An 18,508-nucleotide genomic window follows, 5' to 3' on the forward strand; every position below is an offset into this window, starting at 1 on the left:
GTTGACTGAACGTCTATAATTTTTATTGTCATCTTTAAAGTTATGAACTTTCAGCTTGGTCCAAACCATATCAGGAGACCAAAGATTAGGGTAACCAAGAGTCTCTCTTAGAACTTGGTATTTCGACTCATCTTCCTTTAATCCCCCTATCCAACCATGTTCCTGAATCATTTCATTCAAATGAATGAAATGATTTACGAGTTGCACCAACTCATCCTCTATGTCTTTTAAAATCAATGTGTGAGTTTGTAGAGTTTTAATCATGTTCATAACCCTTTCCCTTTGAGCGGGTGTTCTACCAACCATTGCACGTCTATAACGTAACATTTTTCTGTAACAAATACAAAAAAAAACTATTTATTTATCAAATAAAGGTTGACTATATTTGATAAATAATATATATACGTGTTTATGGTTCAATAAAAAAATTAGACTCATAACAACATACCAAGTATTCATTTTTATTCCTTACAGCAAAAGAAAAAAAAAATTTAGAATACTTCACGCACCTCCACGCGCCGCCCAAAAGAGGCCACGCGCCATCACGTGCCGGCAGGAGCTTCCACACGCCCCCACGCGCCGACCAGAAGAGGCCACGCGCCACCACGCACTTGCGGGGTACTCCACGTGCTCACACAATTTCGGGTTGGGTCGACCCGTTCCACATTCAACCGGGTCAATCCTGACCCGAGTTTGGCCCGTTAACCTTGTTGACTTTTACGAGTCGGGTGTTGACCGAGTTTGACTAACTCGTTTGACTTTACGGGTCGTGTTTGACTCATTATCGGGTTTGACTAACCCGTTTTTTCATATGGGTCGGGTCAACTTGACCCAATTTTTATTTTGGTTATGGGTTGGGTCGGATAGGAATATATTGGCTTTGTGAATATAGTTAACACAAAAACAAAATTAGCCCAGTGGTTAGGGTATTGGACTTCAACCATGGAGACTTGTGTTCAAGTCTCACCACCCATGCCTATTTGAATTTTTTTCAAAAAAAAAGTCAAACAGGAAAAACGACATGTCATTCATCAGTTAGGATCGAAAATGACATGTCGGTTCTTGTCATCTTACAACCTCTGTCTGGGTCTGCAACTGGGTACCCGACCCGGAAATCAACCCATACGAAACCCGAAACTTCAAAGAGGCATAACTAAGTCATTTTAACTCATTTTTTTATGATTCAAAAACCATTTTCTTCATAATTTCATAAGGAATTTAATGGTCTAATTATCATTACCAAAATGACAACTTTTTACGTACAAAATTTGAAAAATTCAGAACTGCATTTAACAAACCAATAACATGCTTCAACATTAACAGTATGAATTTAAAACAATATGAACCACGGCTCTGATACCAATGTTGGAAATAACATAGAATAACATATATCCTAAAATAATCCCAAGATCATAGTCACCATTGCAATCACATTTGTATATAAATGAACTACAATGAATTTACACAGCATAAATACCTCTTTTCCTTATCTCTGAAGCAATAAAGTTAATATGGAAGAAAACCACAAAGTGAATTTCTCTTTTCCAAATTCTAGAGAGAGAGCGTCTTTTCCTTTGCATTTTTGTGTGTGTTGTAGTGAGTAACCTTTTTCTAAAAGAAAAAACCTTCCTTTTATATAGGAACGGTTCGTGAGAAACTGCCTTTGGCAGTTTCCACTTCTCACACCCCTTCATCATGGGTGTATTTATCCAATAGAGATAAAAATGCACATTTGTCTAACACAAGGTAAGGAATGGAGGCCTCATTGCCATACCTCTAAGAAGAGTAAGGACTTTTGAAAACATTACAAATTCACCAGGAAAGGCGTCGAACTGGAACCAAAGTGTATAACCATATTAAAAATATGAATGTCTTAGACAAAAATACAGAAAAAAAAGGTGATGAAATGCCTTACAGGATTAAAGCGTTTAATTTCTTTTGGGCTAAATTTCATCTTTTCCTGTATAAACTTCATGCTTTTTATCTTTTGCTCAGCAACAATTTTCATGGTATCCTGTACACAGGGAGATTAATGAGAGGTAAAGAAATTTTAAGTTGAGAATACAATTTGAGAGTAGTGCAAACTTACTTCAGCTTCATCTGTTGGTGTGGAATCACGGAAAAATAAAGTTGTAACCTCCATAGCCTGCTCAGGCAGGTCTAGACACAGCTTGAGTCCCACTTCTGCCATGGCAGACAGAAGAGCTGCATGGTCCCCCTTTGACAGATAATAATATACAATTATTTCTTAATACGGAATGAGAAATAGTTTGAAGAGATGTCAAAACCACAGAGACATGAACAATAAATAATTGGTGAAATAGTAACATTATGGTGAATACTTAACAATCATGAACGATCCGTTCAATCGAAGGTTGAGAGAAAGTAAAAGATTACTGACAAAGTAGAAACGGACACAACTCTTTCATGCCAGAGTAATTAGCTCATAGACACTCACACAATCAATACATTGAGTCAGCAGATGATTCCTGTAATTTCTACAATTCTTAAAAATATTTACTCTAAGATGAGAAAAATGACGAAAAGTTAACCCAAACCTCAGCAGCTGCTAACAACATTTTTGCTAGTCCTTGTCTCATAGAGCATGAAACTTTCTTTGTGAGCCCAAAGTCGAGTAAAATTGGACGATGAGGAGCCTCCTTGCTAACAAGGAAATTTCCTGCATCAAAACATCCAAGAAAGCTTTGGAATCGGTAGAGGAATTGATTGTTGCACTAAACATTATGACTCGTTCCAAAGGCCAAACAAACTTTCAAGACAACAGGGGTAAAAAGAAGATACGACTGAAAACAAGTACCAGGATGAGGGTCCCCATTGAAAAATCCATCAATATAAATTTGGTGGGCATATGCACGTGTAATTTCTTCTACAATCTTCTGCTTGTCAACACCAAAAGCTTCCAGAGATTCATAGTCATTTATACGTATTCCATCCATATACTCTAAAATGAGGACGGCTTCTGTTGACTGTCAATTTGAAAAAAGAAAGATGCACATTCAAGTATTTGAAACAAAAAAAGCAGTGTTCTTAATTCTAAGAAATTTAAGTACCAAAGTAAACAGTAGATCAAAGTCCAGAGTTAGTAACAATTAGGTAACCTACCAATCCAATAATTTATAAAAAAATAAAATTAATAGTTATAGCCAAAGGATTAGCCCATTTGTTAAAAGAGTATGCCTGAAATATAACGGTTTTATATTAAGTAATAAAACTTGAACTTGTTTCTTCGGGACAAAACTTTTCTGTTTCACTAGATATTTACTCAGATTTTCGTGATAACTTATCAAGTTATGATAACACAAGAGTAACATTAAATATTCCAGGTTTCCTATCCTTCATATTTAAAGATAGCTCTAATAGGGGTGTTCAAAACCAGTTAACAAATTTTGTGAACCGAACCGGTTTTCTGGTTCAAGAATTTTCCTGAACCGAAACCAAACCGGTTAAGGGGAAAATCTGTTTTTCAATTAACCAAAAAACCGGTTAACCGGTTTTGAACCGGTTTTAATTTAATATTTAATATTTATATATTTTTTTAATTTAATATTTTTATAATAAACCGGATTTTTTTTATTTGATATTTGAATTTAATATTTTTATAATAAACCTGTTTATAAAACCGGTTTCGGTTAACCAATTCTCATATTCTCGTAAACTGGTAACCGAACCGGAAAATCAGTTATTGTATTTCTTTGAACCGAAACCAAACCAGTTTTTCGGATAACCAAAAAACTGGTTCAGTTTGATGAACACCCCTAGCTCTGAGTCACCTAAACTTCAGATTGCAGACTAAACACATTAAGTTTATAATAATAGTGAAAATCATGCCTGAATAACTTCCGGAAGAAGAACATCCACTTTATTGACTGGCTTGTTATCTTCGCATATGTTTTTGCAGCCAAGATTTCTAAACACAGTTCTGGTATTTTCTAGAAACACAACAAGAATCAATAAGAAAAATTATTAAGCACCAATAAGAAAAATAATTGATGAAATTAAAGCATACATCCACACAACGGAAGTGCAAAATCCGTGATTTTTTTTCCTGTCATTTCAAATTCCACCATTGAACCAAACATCTTATCAAAACTTATGACAAAGCAGTTCATTCAAGTAAAAACTAATCATACCAGCTTCAAGATTGAAGTCAAGTTCTTTTGGAGCTTCTCGGCACCATTCATCTAAAATAGGATTGAAGTCATACAGCGGTTCTGCCCAAGCTATCAAGTCAACAATCGATTTTGCATCCTTCAAGTCCTATAAAATTATAGGATACCAAATAAGAATTTAATGACTGCATGTTTTTCTTAGCATACATTATTTGTAAACAAAAGAATGTAAAACCTCTAAGATAATTTTCTTGATGCCCTGATGTTGAACTTTGACAACCACATCCTGCTCATCACTCAGCTTGGCATGGTGGACTTGTGCAATCTACATAGCTTAAAACATGAGAATCCCGGAATGTACTTACTATTCCAATAGCTCATACTATCAACTATAGTTCGAGGATCTTACTGATGCTGTTGCCAAAGGATTTTTGTCAAAATACTTGAAGAGATCTTCCATTGATTTACCCAATTCTTTCTCTATGGTCTGACAAACCTGTGCAACCAAAACTTACCACTTAGATATTCTGAATATGTAGGAAAAATACGCACATACACTACGGGAGTATTGGCGGTGGCCACATTTCGCCACCATATCCTAAGTCCTTCCAACATTTGCTAGATGCTACCGTGCTAGACAGCAAAAAGGCATTTCTCCTTTCTTCCTTCTCTTTCTTTCTCTCCCTCCTTTCTTTTTCTTGTGTCTACCCCTCATTTTTCTATTTCTCCTCCACCTTCTTTTCCCCTCCTTTCAGATCTGGCATAGTGCCAATCCTTATCATCTAAGTCAAAACTCGATTGGATTTTATCAAACACCTTATTTGCACCTTGGTGTTGCTTCTTTTCACGACTGGAGGCAACGTCTCGCCCCACCGTGGTTGGCGCACGAGTAAAGGAAACGTCTTGCCCCACCGTTGCTGGTGCACAGTTGCTCTGCCGTTGGGAGAGATGGTTACGGTGAAGAAAGGGGGATCCTGGGTGGTGGTTCCAAGGTGGGTAGAGAGAAAGAAAGTTTAAAAAGGAAAGGAGGAAAAAAGAGAGAATAGATCACCTTATACTTGCGCATTTAACAAGTGTTGGACAGAATTAGGATTTTAGGGGGTGATCAACTAGGTTCTAAAACATCAAAGGATGAATGATTAAAAAGGCCATAATTATCCAGAAAGTTAAACTTTGTAAAATTACAGGGGCATAATTGACTTTTACTCGTAACTATGGTTGTAAATTTGAGCCCTATATCTTTAATTAGACAATAGTACGTACCTTTTACTTTAACAGAAGAAGCGTAAAAGAGTATTTAATTTAATTTTTTATAATTAATGCTCATTAATTAATAATATATCAATTGATTTTTTTTGTTGTAGGTTGCCTCTCACAGCTTGGAATACTAAAATTGTTGTTCTGTCAATTTACAATTTAACAAATTTAAACATGATAATGTTTAACCTTCTATTTTTCATACCAATGGGTGGATTCTATCATTTCGTGAAACTTACAAGTTGTACTAGTTATCTCTTATTTTAATCAATTAAAGTATAATGTTTTCAAGTTTTAATTTATTCAATTTAGAGACACTTAATAGTCAACTGATATTACACTTAACAGAAAATAAGAATAAATAAGTAATTATTATTGCAAATTTAAACAGAACAAACTCATAAAACTTTATAAAATGAAATGGTGACAAGTCAACTTCCATTTATCTTCTAATTATATACAAAGGTAAAAGAAGAAATCACCTCATGTAAAGGACGAGGAGGAAGAGAGTCTTGCAACGATTTGAGAAGAGTTATGTACTCTGGTGGAAGCACATCAGCACGTCCGGATAAGTATTGTCCAAGTTTCACCCATAAGCCATTCAACTCTTTTATTAGTTTCACAATTCGTTTACCATTGCGATTATGAGCTTTCTCCCATAAACCAGGTCTTTTTGATTTTTTAGTCCATTTCGCTTTTGTTTGTACAGCCTTTTGTAAAAATTAACACCATATAAGTCAATAAAATTTCCATCCACTTCACATCAAAATAGTAAACAATAACAAAGAAATTAACTTTAATTACCTTATAGTCTAAGATAACTTTGAAAGCCAACATGTATACTTTCATGCGTCTTATGTAAATGTTTCCCCACTCCATCTGAAATAGCAAACAGTTATACGGCCTTTTAACATTTATACGAAATCAGATACACTAAGGGTCTGCTTGAAAGTTTTATGGTAGCGGTTATGAGGGTAAACCATCGTAGCGGTTTTGAGGGTAAACCATCGTAGCGGTTTTGAGGGTAAACCACCGTAGCGGTTTTGAGAGGTTTTTAGTAACGGTTTTTAAAACACCCAACCTGTGTTTGGGAGTTTATTTTCCAACGGTTCTGACAGTTTTTTTAAATGATAAATTTACATAAATACCCATAAAGTTAAAACACTCTCTCTTTTGCTTAATTAACTTTGAAGTCATAAATTTGACTTGCATGTTTTTAGCTACTCAGTCTTGTGAAAAAGTTGTCTTTACAAAGTTGTACTTATGTTTCTTATTTAACACCTGGTTTTGGGTTTACTTTCATTATCATTAGTCTGTGTCCAAATTTAAGTGAGTTTTGGGTTATCCGATTTAGTAAGAGTTGAAGACACTATAATTATCAAATTGGAATGCTGGACATAGTTTTGACTCCTGTGAAGAATAATAGCAAGCAAATAAAATTTGAAAAGAAAGGAAAGATTGTAAATTAATTTAAATGGGAGAAACAGATTGCGATCAAATACTGGACACGGTTTGCTTGAGAGGCGTTGAAAATGGTAGTTTTTAAATAGCTGGTGAATTGATAACTTTTTCTTTTCAGATTTTGAGAAGATGTAATAGTCAATACTTATTATTATTGAAAGGATTTTTTGAGAAACAAACTACACTGGTTTGGTTGATGCCTAATACATTATTAGAAACCAAAATGCCTAGTTTGGTTGACGCCTAATTTGCTGAAAGTGAGAAGAATCTAATACAAACACAAACAAGTTGTGTGCAGCAAAGGGATTTGTGTGTAGCAAATTAAAACCATTCACTCACTTCGTGTGCAGCAGCAAGAGATTTGTGTGTTAGAGAGAAGTCAACAGCAACGAGAGATTTGTGTGTAGCAAAGGGAGTGGAAATGAGTTTTTTTGGGATAAAAGTTTTAAACCAGCCAAAACACCTCAATTTGGGGTATTTTATAAACCCCTCAAAAATACACTACACTGGTTTTTAGGGGGTTTTTAAACCAGTCAAAACCAGTCTATTAAAAATCTAGCAAGTGGGAGTTTTTAAACACCTCAAAACCAGTCTAATTAAAAACCCCCCAAAACCAATGAAAAAAAAACTCCCAAGCAGACTCTAAACATTTTATTCTTAAGAGAATAGTAACAATGCCATATTATTTAGTTTCATGTAGGCAATAATTATGATGCTCATACACTAACACGACACCAACTGAGATTTAAAAGGGATGTAGCGTTATTGAAACCAAGGGACTCAGATTTGATAGAAAGAAAATTACCTCAAGTTTCTGAAGTTAGTTGATCAAATTGAAACTATTTTGATATCTGTGTCGTTTTACAAAAGAACTTCCAATTGTATAGTTCAGTGTTCAACACCTCTTATATAGCTTCATTTCAGGAAGAAAAAAAGGAGGTCCAATAGTCGGCGAAGACGTGTCAAGATCTGATTGAAGAGTTGATTTAGGAATGATACTTAGATTGGAGATATGTGAGGCGTGGAATAGAAGGCAGAGAATATGGACTTTAAATTAAATGATTCCAATGGGGTGGCTTAAAGCAACCATTAATACTGTTGTAGGATAATTACTAAAGTACTTTCTGTCTGTTTAAGATAACATCCGCTCTCTGAACGTTCTTTCAGTGTCAAATCATCAAGAGACATTCTTACCTTGTTGTTTTAGTTCCTTCTAGATGTTTTTATTGTACAGTATATTCATTTAATTAGGTTAATATACAGTAAACTAATAAATTTATATACAGGGTTAAAGTAACTTACGTTACACCCCCCGAAACATCAAAAACTCTCTTAGAACCCAAAAATTGGCCTTTTTTTTTTTTTTTTTGTGTTATTTTATTTATTTGAATAAATTTTGTTATTTTTTTGAGTTTTTAAATCTTAAAAAGTTTTATAAAAACATTTTGTTGTTTAAATTTTAAAAAGTTTTGGCCACCTGACTTTTCTCAAATTTTTGTTTTTTTTTAATCAATTTTTTTTTATAGAAATTCTATTTTCAAATTTTATTTTCAACTTTTAACTTTTTTCATATTTTTTAGTCCATTTTAAATTTTAAGATTATTTTTATTTTATTTTTTTACATTTTCTAAGTAATTTTTCCTATTTTTATTCAAAATAAACTTACATAAATTTGTATAAAGTTTTAAAATATTTAAAAAAAGCTTTAGGGAAAATTTAATTCAGACATTTCAGAGGTCAACAACAGTCGACACACAAAAGCTTTGTAGTTGAAAAGCTTCAGGGGCAATTTAGACATTTTGTAGGTCAAACATAGTTAACATAATAACATCCAATTTAATAGCCAAAATAGACGACGTGGGGTATATACTATAATTTCTGTAGTTTCTGGGGTCTAAGAAACTTTCTAATGTTTCAGGAGGTGTACATGGTATTAGATATATATATATATATATAGTTGTTTAATTTTCGTTCACAAGAAATTCTCCTTTCATTTGGCTTAGGCTTCCATGGCCTTCTTCTCAGCTCTCTCGAATGTCATGCACCTAGACTTTGCAAAGCAACCACAAAATCAAAGAGAGTCAGTTGGGTGCCATTAGCGAAACCCTTAAAAACTCAAGTCTGATTCGTACTTTCCCCTAGTCCAAAGCTCAACTTCAAACTACTTCCTTGGACTACAGACTTTCGTTTTGACCTTTGACAAAAACTTAAAAGGAAGTGATAACAAAAACTGAAAAGATGTTTCTTTCGAAAAAGGAAGTGTATATCGTTACCTCAAATTCTATTAGTGAGCTTTAATTTGTAGCCCACCTCTCTTCCAGCCCGACTCCTTTTTCTCCGTTTCTTTTTCTTTCCCTCTGCCCAAAATCGCTGCCAAGCCAACCGCTCTCTATTCCGTGCACATTTTTCTTATTTATGTTTTTTATGAATTTATGGATTTGTGGAGTTTGTGGGTTTGTGGATGTGTGGATTTTCTTGATTAATGGAGGTTTTGTGAAGATGGGAGAGACAATGATAGATGGGGGTGGAGGATTGGCTGATGGGTGCATGGTGGAGGTGGGGTGCGGTTTGGTTAAGGTGTTGAGGTGATCAGACCTTGAGATGAGCAAAGGAGGAAGAAGAGAGGTCAGCGATGCGTGAGAAAGAAATGGTAGGCATAGATCTGACTGCGTTGATTTGGCCGGAATCACACTCGGCAAAGTGCGATACGGCCTGTATCGCACCTGGCCGGGTGCGATTCCGGCCGAATCGCATCTTCTCTGGTCGATTCGGGCCAATTGGTGTGATTTTGTTGGTGTGAAGTGAATGTGAAAGAGGATATGAATATGAGAGAAGAGGAGGAGCTAACAAAAGACCTTTGTGAATATTTTCACTGGGTTTGGAGCTGGTGAAAGTGAAGAAGAAGAAGAAAATACAATGAGAAGAGAGGTGGCTAAGGAGAAAGAAGAAAAGAGAAGAAGAAGAAAAGAGAAGGGTATTTTCGTCTTTACACGGTTTATACCATGTCAGAGAACGGATTTTCATAAAGGAACATAAAGATGGGTGGAAAAGTGACGTTTTGAAACTTGACGGGTGGGCAAGTTCTTTTCGCCAAAGCTTGGGTGGGGAAATGTTATTCTCCCTTCTTAAAATCCTAGGTTCTTTCAGAGAATAAAAATGGGATGAGTGCGTACAATTTCTTTTTTTTTTTTTTAATTTAATATAAAAGTATTATTTTGGTCCTTGTAACAAGTTTTTGAATTTAGCTAAAACACCCAGTTTCTGAAACTCACCTTTGGCCCCATAATGTATCTTCCTAATACTCACTGACCCCGTTTCTCATTCATCATAATGTTTTGGCCCCCAAAATAATTTTTCTAGCTCCGCCCTTGATTTGGACCATCATTTAAACATGTGTATAAACTACATTAATCTATATGCTCCATAATTACACTGAAGTGTTACTACACTTACCAAATTATCAAAAAGTCATTGGTCTATTTAATTTTTTTTTATTAATCTTTAATATTCTCAAACTCTTGTTATTATACATCCTCATACACAACATTATATTTTAATCATACAACATTACTTATCAATGCAAGAGACTAAAATAACATAAAATATTAACTGTTCGTTTTGGTTTAACTGCACTATATATATGCACACAAAGATGTAAAACCGTTGTAACTGTTTCAACTTCCAAGCAAATGTCCATTCCCCACCTTTTTTTGGACAGAACAGACAAAACCTTTTGTTTTTCTTTTGACATTTCCGGACTGATGAAAGTAATTTTTAGAAATTGGATGTGGAAAAATAAACACAAAAAACTTTCTGATTATACAAACGAAAGACAAACAAAATGGATAAAAAAGAGGAAGATAAAAATACAAAAGAAAAGAAAAAGTACGGATAAAAATAGCATAAGCCTGGGATACCATTTTATTTGCTCAAGTAATAAGAGGTTATGTGTTAGTAACTCAATCAATTCGTAGAAAATATATTAACCTTCATTGATAATAGCTAAAAATTTCACTTGCATGCTATATATATATGTGTGTGTGTGTGTGTGTTATTTAAAAGAGTATTATTCTATATAAACTAATGTGGTATTATGCTTTGACTTTTAGTTAGAATTTTTTTTTTTTAATTTTTTTATGATCAGGGTGTCCATGCACACTTCAACTAATCCTAGGATCTATTGAACACCCTAGAAGCTCAATGTTCTAAGGTAAGTCACACATGTGGTAGGTGGCTGTAAAGTGGTTTGAACCCAAAAAGTCAATTAAGGGTGCAAGCATTCTTAACCGCCATGCCAACTTCTTAGGGTTTTTTAGTTAGAACACTTGTTAATGATGTTGGTTTTCGTCGAAATAATATGAAGAAATGAATATCTTCATACTTTATCAAATAATTGGATGAAGTATTTTTTTGTTCTTGAGAATATTGTATCCCATTTGAATGTTACATGCATCATTTCAGACATTTATAATCTTTGTTAACTCATAAAGCTTTAATTGATCTTTTTGTGTTGTCTAATTGATGTATGGGAAGTGATCTTTAGCCCCCACACATTTTGTCATTAGCCCCCATCCTCAATTCAAAAAGGGTAAAAAATGTAATTTTAATATATCTATTTAGTTAAGATCTCTAAACCATGATACTCCTCGAAAAAAAAAAAAAAAACTCAACTCTGTATTTCTTATGTGAAAATAAATATTGATATTTAGAATAAAAAGTCAATGTGTTTAGTTTGAATAGTAAAATTTTATAGCAAAATTAACGTTTGATCTATCAAAATAAAGAAAAAATTTAGAGAAAATCTCGGGCTTGGGGAATTACAATTTCAAGCATGATAAGAATTTAAATTATCCAAATTATAAAACTTTAAAATATTTTTGTTTTAAAAGTTTCAGATAACAACCATCCAAAATCCTTAAAAGTTTGAATAAAATACACAACGTTTTAATATAATTTATGGGTAAGATCAACAGGGTAAAAATAGAGTGATTGGAAGAATGAACGAATAAAAGTAATTGATTAGGAGGAAGTGAGGAAGTGTTGAAAGCATTGTCTTCAAGTGGGCAAGGCACCATGGGAGGAAGTGAGCAAGTTTTAAAACCCTAGTCTTTAAGTAGGCAAGGCATAGGGTTGTAAATGACCCAAGCCAAGCCGAACATCACATGCTTGAGCTCAGCTCGTGAAAAATATACAGAGCTCGAGCTTGAGCTAAGGGAAGTATGTCGAACACCATGTGCTTGAGCTTGAGTATTTGGCTACAAGTCGAAGACTCTTGTAATAATAAACAGAGGAGGATTCCTGACAAATTTTTTTTTTTTTTTATATTTATACTACAATTTTATCCTTTAATTGAGAGTTAAAAATCCAATAAATGAGGTCGAAAAATCACTTCCCCTTTATGTAATATATGCATGTAATAATAGCAAGGAACAAAAAGAATTTTAGGTCTCCTAATGGACAAATTTCGAAGGGCTAGGAAAAAGGTCCAACCTTAATGTTTTGGGCCAGGTCCTACCAATAGGCCACTGATAAGAGTGTTGTTGTTATGTTCCACTTAAACCCTCTCTAAATCGGGGAATTTTATTAAAAGGCCAAATCAAGTTCAAATTTAATTAAAAAGCCATGTAGTTTGAAAGTGTTAAGTAAATAGCCTTATTATTGATTAAGATTAATTAAACATGATTAGTGGTTAATTAAGATTAATGAAGTATTGTGTAATCTTTTAAAAATTATAACATGTCCCCAAAGAGCCGAAATTCTTGCAAACAAACCTAAACACCTTCTTCTTCTTCCTCCCACCATTAACGCATCCCTTGTAATACCCAAGAAGTCAAAGGTATGTTCCTAACTCAAAGTAGTCATTTAGAAGTTAATTTTATGTTAAAAAGCATAAAATCTAAGTAAGGGCAAAATAGTCGATTCATTTGGAACGGTATGAATCAATTATCCATAGAAAGGCTTAGGGGCAAAATGGTCATTTTGCCTATGGATAAGCATTGAAAAAGTCAAGGATGAGTAGGTTTAATTGCATTTAATGGCATTAATTGAGTAATAATTATGTCTAGTGTGACATGACCAAAATGCCCTTATATGAAGAATTAAGGACTTATGAGTTATACAATTAAAATAATTGGGCCAATAGTATAATTTTGGAAAATAAATGAAATATTTTCCTATAAATGAGATGAAATTCGTTCAAGCCAAGGGAGAGAGCATTTTTTCAACATTTCTTCCATTTTCTCTCAAATCTTCCATGAAACAAGCTTTCTTTCTCTAGGTTTTCAAGGAGTTTTGCATAATTTTTCAAGGAGAACAAGATAGGAGCCTTGGATCTTCAATTTGAAGGGTTTAAGGTAAGGATTAAAAACTTTAGTTTTGATGTGATTTGAAGATTTGAAGTAGATGTTAAGGTATAATGGTTTATATGTAGGATTAAGGTGTAAAAGAAGACAAAGGCAAGGGATTGTTGGAGGCATTCTTTAAAAATGTAAGGAAGAACCTCCCATGACTTTAGGGATTATGCTAGGGTTTGTAGATTTTTATGAAACCTTAAATTAAGGCTTTAAGGCAGAGAATTAGTTGATGGCAAGTGTAGTTGAACTCATTTATTCTACTTATTGTCTTGAATTCATTATACATGAAGTTATTGCTATTTGTGTTTTATGAGTTGTTATGTTTGATTGAAGAAAATGAATTGTGGATGCTGATGATGGCAAAACTTGTAGTATTGCAGGCCACATGGTGTTGAATGGTTGCTATTTGAAGTGTTGAGGTATTGTTTGCATTAGCTTACAATGTTATAACAATAATAGATGATTATGGGAATGAGATTTTACACTTACTTTAAGATGTTAAAGACTATTAAGGGGAGGTTTATTTGATCCATAAGTTGACCTATTGGTTAATTGTCAATAGGAATTGATGTGGCATAGTTAATATGAAAAATTCGGATTTAGTAAGCTTAGGGGTTATGATAAACATGCTTCAGTATTTCGACCATAACTTGAGTTATAAAAATTGAAAGGAGATGATTCTTGAAGCATTAGAAATTTAAGACACGGACTTATAACTTTTATGTTTATGCCAAGAGCCAATTCGTTTGAGAAATGGATGGAAAATGGCCTGAAGTATAAACTGGTTATTAAAGTTTAAGATTTAACATGATCAATTTTTATGATTATGAATTGATTATTAACGTATTACTGTAATTATGCCATGTACTAAGGTTTACCCATTAGTTAGATGATCTTTGAAAGATATACATGGTCATGATGTTAATGCATGATTAATGTTATGAAATGGCATGAAGATGCAATGTAATACATGTTTTAAGAGATGTATGTAAGCAAGAGGTAATGTAAATGGATTGATAATCCATAGATGAATTAAAAGTATTAAGCTCACCAAAATATGTATTTACATGCCATAAGATGTTAGAGATCATATAGACATGATGCATTTACATGCCATAAGATGTTAGAGATCCATATAGACATGATTGGAAACGCGTAAGCATATACTTGTATACCGGTTGAGGAAAGATGAATATATGCTTTAGATGTTAAATAACACGTAAGCACGCCTCTCGATGATAGGAGCTCTAGATGAATTTGAGGCTAGATGATATGAAGTGGCTACACATTAAATGCTTCATATGTACTTGTGTAATTTCCGGATAAATTCTTAAAGTTTCTAAATTATAAGTTTGGATCCTGCGTAATATTTTATATGCATGTTTTGGATATTATTATTATTATCCTTGCATAGATTTTTTCTAAATACAACTCGTTCTTCAGAGATATATCCCACGGATTCTCATTGAGGGATATTCAGAGGATACCTGATTGGAGGGGTGTTTTACATCCCTCCCCTGGTTGTTGTTTCTTCTAAGCTTCGTCTACATCTTCTTCTTCCTCTGCCATTAACACTTTCTTTTTCCTCTGCCATTAACACCTTCTTCTTCCTCTGCCATTAACATCTTCTCAGCCAAAGATCCGCCTCTTTCTCCTCCTGACATTTTTCTAGGTATGTGTATCTCCTCTTTGCATTTTATATTTCTATTTACAAAGATTTAATGATGGATTGGGTTTGAGTTATGATTTCGATTTAACGGTTTAGGTTCTTGGGTTGTGTTTGATGTAATGCAAGTTGAAAGGAGTGAGATTTGTTGATGATTTTCTTGCATTGTGGGTAGTTGGGGGTGGTAGCACCGATTATAGGTGAAGATGACTGAAAACGTATTCTGTGGCTAATGGATCGCTTAAGCAATCTGGTATAAGTCTGGTATATAGTAGCAGATCGCTTAAGTGATCTGCTATAAGTCTGGTATATGGCAACAAATCGCCTAAGCGATCAGATATATGGCAGCAGATCGCTTAAGCGATCAGGCTTATTTATACTAGATTGCTTAAGCGATATACTGGATCACTTAAGCGATACACCAGATCACTTAAACGACTCTATAGATGTTTTTTTTTTAATCTATCAACCCTTAATATATCGGTTAATAATTTATTTTCTTGCATTATAGGGACTTGACTATTATTAGACATGGGACAAGTTGTTTTAGGTGTTGAATATTTTGGTGAGTGGCTAGATGATGTTTCGTTTACTTGTTCACTAGTTTCTCTTGGCTATATGTCAATATTTTGTGGTGCATTAAACTGATTTTATATCCTTGTATTTCCAGCTATGACATCAAGAAGAATGATGAAATCGATAGAGTTGCCAAGGCCAACTGTTGAAGACTTATTAGTGAATCATAAAACAATTTTAATGGTTTTGATAAGTACTTTATGAGATTACCTTTTTCGTCTCATAGATTTGTTATGAATACTTTGTTGTTTTCAATTTTTTATGTTGACAATTGGATATCTTTTTATTTAAAGTTTTGAATAGATGATAGTAAGGATGCTTCTAGTTACTTAATTGTTGCTCTTATTTTGCTATGAAATTCATTCAATATTGAGTTGTTATTGTGCTACTAAATTAATTCAATATTGAGATGTTATTATGCATATAAATTCATTCAATATTGAGATGTTATCAATATAGGGTCGCTTAAGCGACCGATGACATTGCTTAAGCTAATTTTCTTGAATTTGAGAAGGAAATGTCAAGTACAAATAAAATTAGCCTTGGTCGCTTAAGCGATCATGACTTATCTATACAAGATCGCTGATCTCGCTTAAGCGATCTTGAATTTGAGAAGGAATAGTCAAGTATGAAGAAAATTGGCCTTGGTCGCTTAAGCGACGTCGGCTATCGCTTAAGCAATCACGGCTTATCTGTAAAGGATCGTTTAAGCAAGAACTGAAATCGCTTACGTGATCTTGAATTTGAGAAGGAATAGTCAAATACAAAGAAAATTGGCCTTGGTCGCTTAAGCGATCACGACTTATCTATATAGGATCGCTTAAGCGAGAGCTGACATCGCTTAAGCGATCAAGGGTAATTTGCTTTTATACTTAGAATAATCTTTCTCAAATACACAATCGCTTAAGTGATGTCAACTCTCGCTTAAGTGATCTAGTATAGATAAGTCGTGATCGCTTAAGCGATAGCTTACGTCGTTTAAGCAACCAAGGCCAATTTGCTTCTTTTCTCTTCAATCTTTTGATATTGTGAACGTTTGGGTGAGAAATTATATTTCATAATATGGAATGAGTGAGAAATTATATTCTTCTCAAATATATATTTGTGAAATGAGGTACGTTTTTACTAACGTGTCACACTAGTGTGCTATGACATTTCTCCATGTATCATAGGGTTGTTAGTCACATATCGTAGCTATTATATTTTGATGTTGTGAACATCAGAGGTTTAAATTAATGGTAATAATCTTCTTAAATGGCCTTAATATGTGTTGATGAAATTAGGTTGCCAAATAATCCTCCATAAATGGCCTTAATATGTGTTAATAACTGATGTCGCTTAAGCGATCAAGGCTAATTTACTTCTTTTCTTCTGAATCTTGTGATGTTGTGAACGTCCCATGTTAATATTAACATTACTTAATATGGGGTTGTCAAATAATCCATATAAAAAACAAGATTGCTTAAGTGATGCATCTCTCATTTAAGAGATCCAGTATATATAAGCCTTGATCGCTTAAGCGATAGCCCACATCGTTTAAGCTACCAAGGCTAATTTGTGTTTAAATAACCCTCAAGTACACAATCACTTCAACGATGCAGTTATCGCTTAAGCAATCCAGTGTATAAAAGCCTTGGTTGCTTAAGCGATAGCCTACATCACTTAAGCGACCAAGGCTAATTTGTGTTTAAATAATTCTCAAGTACACGATCGCTTAAGCGATGCCAACTCTTGCTTAAACAATCCAACATAGATAAACCTTGATCGCTTAAGCGATAGCTCACATCGCTTAAGCGATCAAGGCTAATTTGTGTCTAAATAATCCTTAAGTATACGATCGCTTAAGCGATCCAGCATGTATAAGCCTTGATCATTTAAGCGATCCAGCATATATAAGCCTTGATCACTTAAGCGATAGCCCACATCGCTTAAGTGACCAAGGCTAATTTGTGTCTAAATAATCCTCAAGTACACGATCAGTTAAGCGATGTTAGCTCTCGCTTAAGCGATCCAGTATAGATAAGCCTTGATTGTTTAAGTGATAGCCCACATTGCTTAAGCGACCAAGGCTAATTTGTGTCAGTAATCCCCAAGTACACAATCGCTTAAGCGATGCAGCTCTCGCTTAAGCGATCCAGCATATATAAGCCTTGATTGCTTAAGCGATAGCTCACATCGCTTAAGCGACCAAGGCTAATTTGTGTCTAAATAATCCTTAAGTACATGATCGCCTAAGCGATGTCAACTCTCGCTTAAGTGATCCAACGTAGATAAGCCTTGATCGCTTAAGCGATAGCCCACATCGCTTAAGCGACCAAGGCTAATTTGTGTCTAAATAATCCTCAAGTACACGATCACTTAAGCGTTGCAGCTCTCGCTTAAGCGACTAGTATATATAAGCCTTGATCGCTTAAGCGATAGCCAACACATCAAGGCTAATTTGTGTCTATATAATCCTTAAGTACACGATCGCATAAGTGATGTCAGCTCTTGCTTAAGCGATCTAGTATAGATAAGCCTTGATCGATTAAGCGATAGCCTTTATCGCTTAAGCGACCAAGACTAACTTGATAATCTCATAAAGTACTCATCAAAACCATTAAAATTGTCTTCTGATTCACTAATAAAAATTGTTTTTTGATTCACTAATAAGTGTTCAACAAATTAAGAAAAAAACTGATAAAAGAGCAACCTTAAATTTTGTCAACCAAGATCCTCACTCACCAAACAATCAATTAAGAGAAAAATTGAGGAAATTATATTTATTAACAAGAAGCAAATACAATAAAGAAATCCCAAAATAACAACCTACCAAAACATGCATTTTGTCTTAACTAAATACACTTTCAGTCCCTACTCTAAAGATTCAATGGATCCTGTCAACCATTTCTAACTAAATACACTTTCTGCTGCTCAAAAAACACAGCCAAATCTATTCCATGCTTTTGTATCTCCAATAGCTTCATATGCCTTCCTTTCTTCCTCGCTTCAAAGTTTTTGAACCATTAATAGACAAATCGCCAGACCTGCAGAAAAAGCAATGTCAAATTCTCATAATAGAGAAA

General features: G+C 34.1%; 1 protein-coding gene across 1 annotated transcript; it reads right to left on the minus strand.

The window, feature by feature from the left end:
- Positions 1-1,405: 1,405 nt before the first annotated feature.
- LOC116138523 (protein ACTIVITY OF BC1 COMPLEX KINASE 8, chloroplastic-like) lies at positions 1,406-5,217 on the minus strand. The gene is made up of 10 exons (XM_031424231.1): positions 5,182-5,217; positions 4,540-4,626; positions 4,366-4,455; positions 4,152-4,278; positions 3,850-3,950; positions 2,819-2,987; positions 2,559-2,680; positions 2,090-2,218; positions 1,916-2,014; positions 1,406-1,832 (listed from the first exon to the last, which is right to left on the minus strand). Exons 1-10 carry the CDS (start codon positions 5,194-5,196, stop codon positions 1,737-1,739), a joined length of 1,035 nt encoding a protein of 344 aa, XP_031280091.1. The 5' UTR covers positions 5,197-5,217; the 3' UTR covers positions 1,406-1,736.
- Between the last annotated feature and the right edge of the window lie 13,291 nt (positions 5,218-18,508).

The sequence above is a fragment of the Pistacia vera genome, unplaced genomic scaffold (genome assembly GCF_008641045.1).
Source record: "Pistacia vera cultivar Batoury unplaced genomic scaffold, PisVer_v2 Contig341, whole genome shotgun sequence".
NCBI classification, from domain to species: Eukaryota; Viridiplantae; Streptophyta; class Magnoliopsida; order Sapindales; family Anacardiaceae; genus Pistacia; species Pistacia vera.